We start from the raw sequence: 13,879 nt of genomic DNA, 5'->3' as shown, positions 1-13,879 counted from the left end.
GGCCCATTTCCAGGAGAGAGATGGAGCCACCTTGACCCCTCTGCCCTCCTATTCTGCCCTGCCAGGCCTGCCAGACAGACACCTGGGTCCATGCAGCAAGTCTTGCTTTGGTTTGTCTCTCCTGCTGGGGCTGGAGGGATGGGCAGAGTCAGCTTTCCCTGGGGCTCCAATTCAAGCCCTGACTGGTGGGCGTGAGGACAGGATGTGTGTGAGGCAGAGCAGGGCCCCTGGTTCCCACCGGCTGAAAATACGTACATCTGGCAACTTATCTGAACATGTGCACCCCATGGAGGGCTTTGAGGGTGGGTGCAGGTTGGCCTGGACTTTTCCAGGGATGCCGCTGTGGTCTGGGGCTGAGTCCCGCTACTCCAGGTCCTCTGTGGAAATGCTGTTGGATGGCCAAATGACAACAAATTCTAAAGGCAGGATCTTTTGAAAGTAATGACATTTTCAAGCACTTACTTTTGAAAGACATCTGTTCCTGCCTTTAGAAGGCTGTGGAATGAAGCCTTGGTAGTAGCTTTGCACCTATATCTATAGGTAAAATTGGGCTTAAGATTCCTATGTTTTATTATGTTCTATAAGAATTGTGCTAACTCTAGAAACTATTGGAATTCTATCTTTCTCTATTGTCAGGAAAATTTAAATTGTCAGAGAATTATCTGGACTTAGAAATTTTGAGAGAATGCACTGGTAGAATATTATGGAAAGGCCTTACCGAAGTTAAACAATTGTTTAGAAAGATTGGAAAGATCGTCTCAATTAGGAAAGTAAGACATGCTCCTTGTAACAATAACCCAATCTAACACTTCCTTTTTTTAATTTCTGATTTTTATTTTATACCTTCTGAAAGATTTCTTCTGCTCTTACTTTAACTCTGTGAATCATTCCTGGGCACACATTTCAAAAGCGGATGTAAACAAGTATCTTGGTTAAAGTGTACTTGAAACAAGTTCCCCTGTCCAGGTGTCCAGGGAAGGGCTACCTTCAACACTGGTAGAATTAGCGGCAGTAACTTGAAATAAAGTCCTGGGAGAACAGCAGAAACCTCTTTTTAAAAGCTTCCTGTAAGGCTTTTTAACAATGCAGAGGGAATATTGTGTAGGGAAACCATGGACTTAGACAACTCTAAGGAAACATGTTTCAGAGAAGTTGCATCCAAATGGTTATTCTGGGTACAAGTTCCTATCAGATATAGAACTTGCTGGTATTTTCTCCTATCCTGTGGGCTGTCTTTTTGCATCCTCAGTGATATTCCCTGAAGCACACATGGTTCAAATTTTGATGAAGTCCAATTGATCTGTTTTTTTTCCATTGTCATTTTTGCTTTGGTTTGTATCTAAGAAATCATTGCCTAATCTAAGGTCACAAAGACTTACTTTGAGGCTTTTTCTCAAGTGTACAATCCGTTTGGGGCTGTTTTGCGGATGGAGGATTGATTTAAGAATGCTCTGCTGGAAATCCCCCTCATACTCTATATAGTAAAAGGTTGAGAACACCCAGATAGAAACCTAGGCAGGTTTGTGTGTAACATTTAATGCACTCTGGGCCAAAAAGGATGACCTTGATAAAAGCCAAAAATCTCTCCCAAGTAAACAATAGCAGAGAACACACAACTTCCCAGTGTCCAAAGGGACAGTCAGCTTGGCCCAGGAACAAAGTGTTTCACATCAAAAGGACCGGGGATTTCATGCATGTGTCCTTTTATCTCTCCACGAGCTCTGCCTTTATCTTGGGGCTGCTGTTCAAGATTCTGGGAGCAGGCAACACTGTTCCCCTACCTGCAAAAGTGTTAGCCCCCCTGGGTGGGAGAATCCCCCGTGAGCGGCTTCAGCTTACCACGACTCCACGGTGGTGGTGGTGATGGCGGTGGGGCTTAGAAATGGATGGGTCCCCCAAAGGACAATGATGCCTGTAGAATACAGATGGACCTAGAGGGAGGACCAGCTGCTGTGGGGCTCACCAGAGGGACCAGAAGAGAAGTGAAGGAAAAACAGCCTCGAGCAGCTTTGGCCCTCAGTATCTTCAATGTCGCACTTGGTACACTGAGAAGAATGTATAAGGAATTCCTTCTGTAAATTAGGGTACAATAACATTATGAACACCAAGCAATCCACTGCTGAGCCCAGAACTGCAACCTCCCCTTCCAACTGCCTCAACCTGCGTCTGTGACACATGACACCATTTAAGGTCTTAGGTGTTTGAACCCCTTGACCTTGAGCAGTGTGCCCAGATGGTCCTGTCCATAGACAACACTTGGCACTAATAGATTTCTTCCTTCCTTCCTTCCTTTCTTGTCTTTTTAGGGCTGCACATGCGGCATATGGACCTTCCCAGGCTAGAAATCAAACCGGAGCCGTAGCTGCTGGCCTACGCCACAGACACAGCAACACCGGATCCCAGCTGTGTCTGTGACCTACACCAGAGCTCGTGGCAATGCTGGATCCTTAATCCACCGAGTGAAGCCAGGGATTGAAACTGAATCCTCATGGATACTAGTCAGATTCGTTTCTGCTGAGCCATGACGGGAGCTCCACTAATGGATTTCTTAATGTTTGCCATCTGGTGGGCATAGAATGGTGTTTAATTCTGATTCCAACTTTCATTTCTCTGATCATGAGTGAAGTGTAGAATCTCTTGGTATATATTTATTTGTCAAACTTGGATCCTCTTCTGCAAAAGGCCTGCTCATGTACTTACTCTTTTCTTGTGGATTCTGTCCTTCTCTTACTATTTCTAGGAATGCTTTCTGTATTCTAGTTAATAATCTTTTTCTCCACTTCAATATATCACAAGATTTTTCCTCTCTTCTGGCTACCTTTTCGCACTATCTGTGGCAGTTTTTCTTTGATAAACACATACTTTAAAATTATCAGTCTTTTATTTGGGGGTTAGCACTTCTGGGGGTTTAAAAGTCTGTCCTTACCCCAAAAGATGAGAAAATTAGTACCCCATTTGTAAAGTTTTAACTTTCACTTTTACATCTTAAATCCATGTGGAACTGATTTCTGTGTATCACAGGCTAAGGATAAAATTTGATTTTCCCATATAGATATTAATCTCACAGGTCGCATAGCTTGTACAGTGCAATTAAGTGTGGTGCACAGACTGCTGCTGTCTGTACTGAGACCAGGACAGAAACTGAGAAGAAGCAGAAACACATACAAACTTTGACATTGCTGTGCTTTCCAAGCACTTGACCTTTCTTCTAGTAAGTCACTTTTATCACGTTTTTAAAAATATTGGCCCATAACAGATAGGAAAATTTTTTTAACTATGCAATAAATCAACTCTTTACTACAGATAATCTCAGAAGCACCAGCCCAGTTGAGGCCCCTTTATGTAAATGTTCCACTAGTGCTTGAATAGTTGCATGTTCTATGATGGTGAGGTTATTCAAATGTCTATCTTGCTTTTAAAAACATTTGTTTGTGTGCTTGACCTCAGATGGACAGAGGACTATTAAAACCTTCAGATTTCTTCCAGTGGGCCTATCAGTTTTTATTTTAGACACTTTGAGACTATTTGGCCAGGTGCATTGAAGCTAGTTTGTCTGATAACCCCTTGTGCCTCACACTCTATCTTGCTTGACATGGGTCTGGCCTCCTGTAGAAGGTATTAAAGGCCAGCTGGGCTGATGGTAACTTGTGAGACCAAAGGGTTACTGGTGGGTCTGTTGTTTCCTAACTCAGGAATGGGAGATTTTGGAATGGGAGTTACATGCCTCACAAGAAACTATGGGCCAGTCTAACAATACATGATCTTCTTTAAATTTCACACGCCTCCAAAATCTAGACACAGGTAACCATCCAGGGAAACGTGGGGTAATGAACTTGTCACTGCAGTGCTGCCTGTTATCCAGAAGTGTGTCCTCTAAATGCTGACCCAACTTGCCAGAAACCCATCTTCTCTCCTCCATTTATGGCTGACAAAATGGCTTCCAGTTTTCTCATAAATTAGCTAAGAAATGATGGAAATGTAAAGATAGGATTGGGAGAAATATTGGCCAAGAAGGAAAATTCACACTGGCAGAAGTGATGAGGTTAATAATGGACATGAGCAAAAAAAAACTAGTTGATGAATCAGATCTTCATTGTATATTTAAATGGAGAAACCAACATAGAGGAAGACCATTTGTGTAAACAAATGGAAAAATATTAGCTATTTTATGCAGGAGATTGACCAAATATTAGACCATATGAAATGTGTTTTAATGAAAAGTCATCCATGTTGGCACAGTTTTGTTTTAAAAGTGCTTATTTATGAGAAAGTATCATCTGAGTTAATATAGCTTTACATTAAAAGTGCAGAGAATAAACGTTCAGGCCCAAAGATCTCCAGCCTTCCTTACTTTTAAGTATGGTCTGGGAGAACACTTCAGCTGCAGTTGAGGGCTCCCTGGCTAAGCAGCAAGGGGATGGAGACCCCTATGTTTACACAGTATTTCAATGCATTTTTTAATTTACTAAATAGAGTTGTCCAGCACTTATCTACACACAGTTGCAATTAAATTTGTCTAAACATAGTGCTTTCAATCTTAGCTGCACATCAGAGTCACCAAGAGAGCTTTCAAAAAATACTGATTCCAGAACCCCCTAAACCAACTGCACTAGAATCTCTGGGTATGGGGGCATGAAGGAGAAGCAATGCACAGTCACGGTGAAGAGCACTGCCTCATAGATGACACCTGTCGGGATGTAAGAATGGCTCAAAGTAAATGGAAAGGACAAAGGGAAGGTACAGTGGGAGAGACTGTAATGAAAGAAAAGCAGAAGGAGGAGCAATAGGTCCAGAGAATAAAAACAAGCATGAAGAATGAGTGTGGCTAAGAAATGGAAACAGTTGCAAAGTTCATCTCAGTCTAAGTGGAAAATGAAGAGCAGGGCACACTTAAGTCATTACTTTCTTTGTTATAACTGATGATAACAGTGACAATGACAATTATGTTAAATATGATGGTGAGGATAGTGACGATGACAATGAAAATGATGAAGTTGATGGTGGTGGTGGTGATGGGATGACGGTGATGGTGGTGGCAATGGTATAATGACGAGGATGATGGTGATAGGGTGATGGTGGTGGCGATGATGATGGTGAAGATGATGGTGGAGGTGACGTGATAATGACGAAGATGATGGTGATGGGGTGATGGTGATGGGGATGATGGTGATGGTGAAGATGATGGTGGAGGTGACGTGATAATGATGAGGATGATGGGGATGGGGTGATGGGGATGAAGGTGATGGTGAAGATGATGGTGGAGGTGGTGATGTGATAATGATGAGGATGATGGGGATGGGGTGATGGGGATGGTGATGAAGGTGATGGTGAAGATGATGGTGGAGGTGACGTGATAATGACGAAGATGATGGTGATGGGGTGATGGTGATGGGGATGATGGTGATGGTGATGATGATGGTGGAGGTGGTGATGTGATAATGATGAGGATGATGGGGATGGGGTGATGGGGATAGTGATGGGGATGATGGTGATGGTGAAGATGATGGTGATGGTGACGTGATAATGATGAGGATGATGGGGATGGGGTGATGGGGATAGTGATGGGGATGATGGTGATGGTGAAGATAATGGTGGAGGTGGTGACATGATAATGATGAGGATGATGGGGATGGGGTGATGGGGATAGTGATGGGGATGATGGTGATGGTGAAGATAATGGTGGAGGTGGTGACGTGATAATGATGAGGATGATGGGGATGGGGTGATGGGGATGGGGATGATGGTGATGGTGAAGATGATGGTGGAGGTGACGTGATGATGAGGATGATGGGGATGGGGTGATGGGGATAGTGATGGGGATGATGGTGATGGTGAAGATAATGGTGGAGGTGGTGACATGATAATGATGAGGATGATGGGGATGGGGTGATGGTGATGGGGATGATGGTCTTGGTGAAAATGATGGTGGAGGTGGTGATGTGATAATGATGAGGATGATGGGGATGGGGTGATGGGGGTGATGGTGATGGGGATGATGGTGATGGTGAAGATGATGGTGGAGGTGGTGATGTGATAATGATGAGGATGATGGGGATGGGGTGATGGGGTGATGGTGATGGGGATGATGGTGATGGTGAAGATGATGGTGGAGGTGACGTGATGATGAGGATGATGGGGATGGGGTGATGGTGATGGGGATGAAGGTGATGGTGAAGATGATGGTGGTGGTGACGTGATAATGATGAGGATGATGGGGATGGGGTGATGGGGATGGGGATGAAGGTGATGGTGAAGATGATGGTGGAGGTGGTGACGTGATAATGATGAGGATGATGGGGATGGGGTGATGGGGATGATATGGATGATGGTATTGATGATTGATAGTTCATATATTTGTTTTGTTTTATATTTTCTTACTTTTTGTATAATACTTCATGTTTATGCACTTAAATAATTTGAATTAAGGTGACAAAGAAGAGCTGAGTTGTATCTTTATAAATCAACACTTTGAAGTCACATGTAATTTTTATAATTTTTATATTTAAATTGTATGAAACATTTAGTATGACTAATTTTTTAAAAGTTCCATGAATTTAGAACTTAAAATATTAAGATATTAGTACTTTCATTTTGATATTTTCAAAATAAATACTGAAACACTGCTATTGCTATTTTGCTTGGGAATTTCATTCTTTATAAAAAACAGTGACCACCAAGTAGGTAGTTTCTTAAAAATTAATTCAGATCAGAAACTCTCCAGATTTCATATGTATTAACCTTTCTTAATATTCTGAACTAGATAGTGAGAACCCGGGCAACCAACATGCTGGTAGAGATGGGCCATTCTGCTCACCATGCCCAAGAGTATCCTAGGCTCAGGGAGCCTCCAGCAGTGTAACTGGGAAGAGTTTCAATTGGCTGCAAGCTGAATGATAAAACCAAAATTTATTAAATATGCTATCTGTCCAGAGCCGCGAAGAGGGTGGGCCCTGAGGACTTCTATTTCTGTGGTGCTGGAGGGACCTTGCAAAGTGGGAAGTGCCCCGGTCTGCTGGGCTCTGGTAGAGGACAAGGGCCCTCCTCCAATCTACTTCCTGGGAGGGGAGTCTTTGGAAAAGGGGGGGAAAGAGGCAGTAATTGGAGAGTATAAAATACCGTTGTGGCAATCAGTATCAATGCAGCATATACAGTATTTTGACCTGAATCAACATGATCCTTTTCTCCATCATGAAACCCTATTTCTATATGGGATTCACTTAGCTTAATCCTGGTCAGGTCTGTTTTCCTTCCTGCCAGGTGTTTCTGCAGTGCCAAGTATGCGTCCCAGGTACCAGCATCACTTCTCAGCTGGTCTTTGCAGGTGACACTTGCAGGTGAGTCTCCTCAACTTGGGAACAAGGCCTCTTTGTTCCCACCACCTTCTCTGTTATTTTTTCACACCCTTCTTAGAAAATGCTAAGTTTCTTCATTGCTAAGTCTAACCTATGGAAAGCCATGTCGCAGTCACTTCTACTGCTGAGAAGAGGAGGCTCCAGGTAGGGCTGACCGCATGGGCAGCCCTTTTCTGGGGGGAACCACGGGCCCCTCCCCATCATGTCCCTGGGATGTGGTGCAGCAGGCAGGGCATGAGCCCTGCTAAGTGACCCTCCACCTCATGTCTGCTCTGCTCCCTCCAGGGCAAAGGATTCCAATCTTCCCTGGGCTGAGGGGGTGCATCCCATGCCTGGGGACCAGCTTCCAATTCTCTTGGGAATTTGCCTTTGGCCTCACAAACCTTCAACTTTGTTGTTGTTGACATGAGTATCAGAATTTTAACTCCAAGCTGCATAATGACACTTTTCATTTTTTGTTTGCTTTTTTCATGATAACTGACCACTTTAGGACTTACTGACTGTTGCCTAAACAGTAAAAGGATTAGTATAAAACAAACACTGGGAATGAAACATCAACCTCCCTACATTCTCTGAAGGAAATTTTATTTGATTGAATGTACTTATCTGAAAGAGCCCATCATTCATCTGTGAAACACCAAGAACAAGAACAAAGATGTGGTCAAAGAAACAGTTACTACATGGATTTTAAGTTCGAAGAAGAATAGGGGGAAGGTTGAATAGGCCAGGTGGAATAGGCGTCAAGTCATATGAGGCCCAGGTACAATGGAGTCAGGCTGTGAGTGGTCAGGTGGAACAGGTGACAGGCCCCTGAGGCCATAGAGAATGGGGGATGGGCCCCATGAGGCCCAGGCAGAAGGAGGGACAGGTTGTGTAAGTTCTAGGTAGATGAGGGGACAGGCAATGTGACATCAAGTAACCAGTTGGAGGCAGAGAGTAGGGCTCTCTGGGGAGGGGGGGAGATGAAGGAAGATGAGGGAGGTGGCAGGTCAGCTGGCTTGAAGTTCAGGACCTGACCATGTACTGAGGTGTATGCACAGACCACAGAAGGTGAATGCGGTTTGTGGGGACAGTGAGATAGATACAGCCAGTGGACCTTTCAGCTGGAGCTAATGATGCATGGCAGCTTGGGACAGCTAAGGAGGAGCTGGGTTGAGAAGAGCTTTGAAGCAGTTCAGGGTCAGGATCATGGGGGTTACCCAGGGGTCGTAAGACCTTTACCTGGACGCAAGAAGAGCACTTCCCGGGACCTGGGGACTTGGTTCTGCAGCTGATGCCTTTCCGTGTGCACCACGGCCGCAGCTAGCTCCCCCTTCTCGGCAGCCGAGGGATCCCAGATGGAAAAGGGCTTGCACATGACCATTAACGTCTGGAAAGGAGGATGAGTCTCTTTAGGGCGCGTTTGACCTCCGTGTTCCTCAGAGAGTAGATAATGGGGTTCAGGGTGGGGCTCAGAGTCGTGTAGAGCACACCAGACACTTTGCTTCTCTCGGGGCCATAACTGGAGGCTGGGCTGATGTAGGCACAGAATACCGCAGAGTAATACACGGAAACCACCAGGAGGTGGGAGGAGCAGGTGGAGAACGCTCGCTGCCTGCCTGAGGCCGAGCGCATGCGCAGGATGCTGGCAATGATGCAGCAGTAAGACGCCAGGGTAAGCAGGAAGTTTATGACTCCATAGAAGGCATCTGCTAAGACAGTCATTATGCTGTTCATCAGTGTGGGGCTGCAAGAGAGCAGCAGGAGTGGGGGGATCTCGCAGAAGAAGTGTGTGACGATGTTGGAGCCGCAGAAGGAGAGCCGCATCATCAGCCCGGTGTGCACCGAAGCATTGAGGGCACAGACAACCCACACACTCAGGGCCAGTGATCTGCACAGCAGAGGGCTCATCTTGGAGCCGTAGTGCAACGGGTGGCAGATGGCCTCGTAGCGGTCATAGGCCATGACCGTCAGCAGCAGCAGCTCGGAAGACAGGGACCACAGGAGGAAGAAGAGCTGGGCCATGCACCCTGGGAAGGAGATGGTGTTTTTCTCAGAGGCCAGGCCTGCCAGCACCTTGGGCAGCACCGACGAGGTGCAAATAATGTCCATGGTGGCCAGATTGCACAGGAAAAAGTACATGGGGCTGCGGAGGCTGGCGCTGTAGCTGACCACAGCGATGATCACGGCATTGCCCATGAGTGCCACAGTGTAGAGGAAGGAGAAGCAGCCCAAAAGGGGCAGCCACAGCTCAGGGTGCTCTGAGAAGCCCTGAAGCACGAACTCTGTCACCACCGTCTGGTTGGACCTTGCCACCTGGCTGGGAGCAGCCCCCAGGCCCCACTCCATGTGCCCACAGCCTTCTGACAAGAGATCACAAGAGGTTGGCGTCAGACCCCTCCCAGGAGACCATCGTTGCAACCTGCTCTTGGAAGCGGGGGCGGGTGTGACCTGGGAGCCTATTTATTCCTTAAGCTCCACCCTGACACTCTTCTGAAGACCACATATCCTTCATTTACTTCTCCTTTTATTTACCACCTTGAGAAATTTTGTCCTCTAGATTTGTGCTCTGTGAGGCCCGGGGCCCCATCCTCACCCCCCCTTATAGGTGAGTCATGTGGAACTTGCTCCAGTTATAATGGCGACATGACTGTGCCCCTCCCCAACCTCAGGTGCTTCCTCCTCCCGCCCCCACCTTTCTGGTGGACACAGGGCTCCTTTTCAGCTGTTCTGGGTGAGCCCCCTTCTCCTCTCCCCTTTGATGTGAGTAATTCCTCTTGGCTGGCCTTTGGGCCTCTTTTCTGAACCTGTGCACCCTGCCCTCTAGAGTTGCTCCTGTTGCTGGTTCTGGTATCCACAACTCCAGAAGAGCTCCCCTGTATCCCAGACCTGCAAACCCCAGGTTCTGACTTGAACTGCAGGCCTTTCAAATTCAACACAAACCTGAACTCTGTTCATCTTGTGTGTTTTACATCAGCACAAGGTAACTTACCCACCTCCCAGTCACTTGGCCACCCGAAGTCCAAGATATAGGCTCTGGAGCAGCAGAACCTCCCCTGGCCTGCATCAAGCTTTAGCTCCTGGTCATAGGAGGATCTGAGAATATACTTGTTCTGTGAGCCAGTGATGGTCTCCTTACCCCTCATCTGCTGGTCCCCAAGGCGTGTGGGCAAATCTTGCACGGTGCTCACAGACACTCCCACCTCCCATCCTCAGCTATGTATTTACCTCAAGCTTTTTGTCACTTCCTGGATGGACAGTTTCTCCCTTCAACCCTCCCGCATGTTCCCCACTGAGGCCATGGTGATGCCCTAAGAAGAAAACCTGATCCTGGCATTTTATTCCCTTCCTTGAAGATCACTGAGACCCACCAGAGACCTCAGGTAAGTTGGAGGCTCCTTACCTCCTGAGACAGCCTCGAGGCCCCTCTTGCAGGGTTTCTCACTGAGTCGTCGGTACCAATGCCAGTCCCTCACTGGCAATCCCTGGAGTTGCCAGCTCTTCACATGGCTCCCTCACTGGAAGTGCCCTCCTCATCCACTGCCCAAGGCTGAAGAGGCCCTCGCCCTTCAAGGTGTCTCACAGCAGGACCTACTTAGGGAAGTCTTTCCCATCCTCACGACCTCTCCACTTTCCTCACAAAGGCATGTGCTGTTTGGTTTCCATCACAGCCCTCGAAGTGTTCATTATCCCTCCGTACACTGACTCTTCTCTAGAGGCTTTTCCACAGTAGGAACCATGGCCTATTTTCCCTTCTATCTCAATCGAGTTTCAAATACTAAACGAATGAGTGACTTTCATCACCAGACTGGGCTCTTCACTGACCCCAAATGCCATCCTGACTAGTCAGGAACTTAAGCATTTAAACCGAAGCCATCAGAGGGCCACAAAATCCTCAGAACTGGTGAAGAAGTGGTGCTCAGTGGATCCTGAGCACCGTCTGGCAACCACACCATGGTGTCTTCATTTTAGAAGTCAGCATTCTGCTGCTGCTGCTGCTACTACTGCTGCTACATTGTTGCCATTCTCACAGGGCTGTCACCCAAGCTGAAGGTGTGAGGACTGTTGGACTTCAAGGTCCCTTCAGGGAGACTGAACTCAAAGCCTCTGGCCAAGACAAGAATGAGCAGACCCTTATCATCGCCCTCCTCCACCTTTGAGCAACCTGGCCTACCCCTTCCTACCCCCCACCAGGAAAGGTATGTGGCCCATTCTTCTCCCCACCTCTAAAGGGACCCTATACACCCTCAACCAACAAGTGTATCATAAGACCCGTCTTTCCCCAACCAATCGGCAGGTCAGCAGGGGTACCGTGAGACCTCTCCTCTCCCTGGGTTATAAAAACAGACATGACCATGCCCTCGTGGTTGGCTTTCCCTGATTATCAGGAAGTCATCCCACTGTGCTTGCAGCATCTCTCTTCTTAAACTCTTTCTCTTCAGGGTGGGCTCTCCCTGATCACCAAGTCCTTCTGCTACACTTGCAGCATCTCTTATTTCAATAAATTTTACTTTCTCTTCACCTTGTCATGCTCAATAAACTCTCCATTCTTTTAACCCAAATACGAGTCTGGAAATTCTTCTTCCAGCCCTTGAGCACAGACTATGATATATGCCAACTCCTGCCCATGCAGACGTTCATCTGTCTGACTGTACACTCTTGCTGTCACAGAAATGGAAAGATGCTTACACCTCATCACCACCATCTCACAGCAGTGCCTCTCATTTGCGAAATCAAAGTCCCAACAAAAACTCTAACCAGAGGAAATCTAGGAAATCCATCTTTTGCATCACAGTCAATTTGGCAAGGCAGAGTAACATGCAAGTGGGGTGTGGGTTCTGCTTCTAACAGCATAGTAGTGGTCACACTGACCACTCCGCAGCTAACAATCATAATCTTTAGCCACATTGTTAAAACAACCATTGGAAGGCTCCAAACGGCATTCAAAAGGAGGCATATGTCAGATGGGATTCTGCCTTTGGAAGGAGAAATCTTTCTGGAGATTTCTTTGTATGGCTTTTCCATCTGAGCCCATTAAGATGTGGGTCTGGTAAAAGACAAGCTGAAATGTGAAATTTTACAGGTACTTCAGAGATTCCAAATTGACTGGAAATGGGGTGGGAAATCTGGAAAGGACTGAGGCACAGAGTGTACTGCCCCAAATCTGTATGTAAGGAACCTGGCCCCTGAAATGCACATGTGGGCTGTGTGTGTGTGTGTGTGTAAGACTCCAGGAATCCATTGGAAAGCAACATCTGGGAAACAGAAAGAACTGAGCAGAGGCTCCAACTGTAGCCCATCATAGGGAAGAAAGAGTGTGGGTTTCATTCCAGCCAAGTGGGTAGGACAAAAGACGACACTCTTCAGAGGCAGCCATTAGAATGCACAATAATTACAGTGCATCATCCATGACACAGAATATGAGAAACCGCTACTAAAAACAAATAGAAAACCAGGAAAATGTGGTCCATACACAAGCAAAAAGTAATAGTTTATAAGCTGATTTTGGAATCAGCTGATAACTTTAAAACAGATTTTATAAATATGTGCAATGACTAAAGAAAAATATACTTGCAATGAGTGAAGAGTAAAATCAACTAAGACGTCAATTTTCTTTTATGTGATGATAGGTTTAACACAATCTCAGACATAATCTCAGCAACCTTTTTAAAAACAATTGACAAGCTGATTCTAAAATTTATATGGAAATGCTAGGGACTTAGCCATAATAGTCTTGAACAAATTTGAAGAAGGACTTACATCTTCTAGCCTCAGCACTGAACGACCTAATCTAAATAGTTCAATTTTTGCATTAGGATAGACAAATCAATGAAGCAAATCAATGTAATGAATGTCCCAGAATAAACCTACACATATATAGTCAAGTGCTTTTTTAAATGAGTTGCTAAAGGTGTAAAGGCAAAAGAAGTCTTTTCAACAAATTATGTTGGAACTCCTGGAATTTCAAATGAAAGAAACAAACCTTACCTGTCCTTACATTGTACATAATAATTGATTCAAGACTAATCATAGACCTAAGCATCTAAGAAGAAAAGGTAAAATTATAAAGTTTTCATGAGTAAGCTTTAGATAATATTTTTGCCACTTGAGACTAGGCAAAATTTCTTACACAACACAAAAACCTCTAATGATAAACAATTCATTGATAGATTGGTTGGACTTCATCAAAATAAAAAAACTTCTATTTATCAAAAAGCACTATTGAAAAGGGTAGAGGAAGCCACATTGGAAGGAAATATATAGCTGCTATAGAACTTCCACACAGACTATAAAAATATCCTACAACTGAAAAACGAAAGGTCAGAATCTCAACACAAAGTTGGTGAAAGATTAAACAGATTCTTCACTAAACAAGACATGTGGATGTCTAATAGCACAAAAAAAATGTTCTCAGGCACATTAGTTACTAGAGAAATGCAAATTCAAATCACAGTGAGATAAACATTTTTAAAAACTACAAAATGGATAAAGGCTGGTGAGGATACGGAACAATCAACTTATATTGTTAAGCGTGATGTAATATTACA

General features: G+C 45.3%; 1 protein-coding gene across 1 annotated transcript; it reads right to left on the bottom strand.

Moving 5' to 3' along the window:
• Positions 1-8,714: 8,714 nt before the first annotated feature.
• LOC125117023 (olfactory receptor 13A1-like) lies at positions 8,715-9,680 on the bottom strand. The gene has a single exon (XM_047762697.1). The coding sequence runs from the start codon at positions 9,678-9,680 to the stop codon at positions 8,715-8,717; it is 966 nt and encodes a 321-aa protein (XP_047618653.1).
• Between the last annotated feature and the right edge of the window lie 4,199 nt (positions 9,681-13,879).

This window comes from Phacochoerus africanus, chromosome 15, assembly GCF_016906955.1.
Source record: "Phacochoerus africanus isolate WHEZ1 chromosome 15, ROS_Pafr_v1, whole genome shotgun sequence".
Lineage (NCBI taxonomy): Eukaryota > Metazoa > Chordata > Mammalia > Artiodactyla > Suidae > Phacochoerus > Phacochoerus africanus.
Note: the sequence above shows the minus strand (reverse complement) of the source record. Positions and strands in the feature narration are given on the sequence as shown.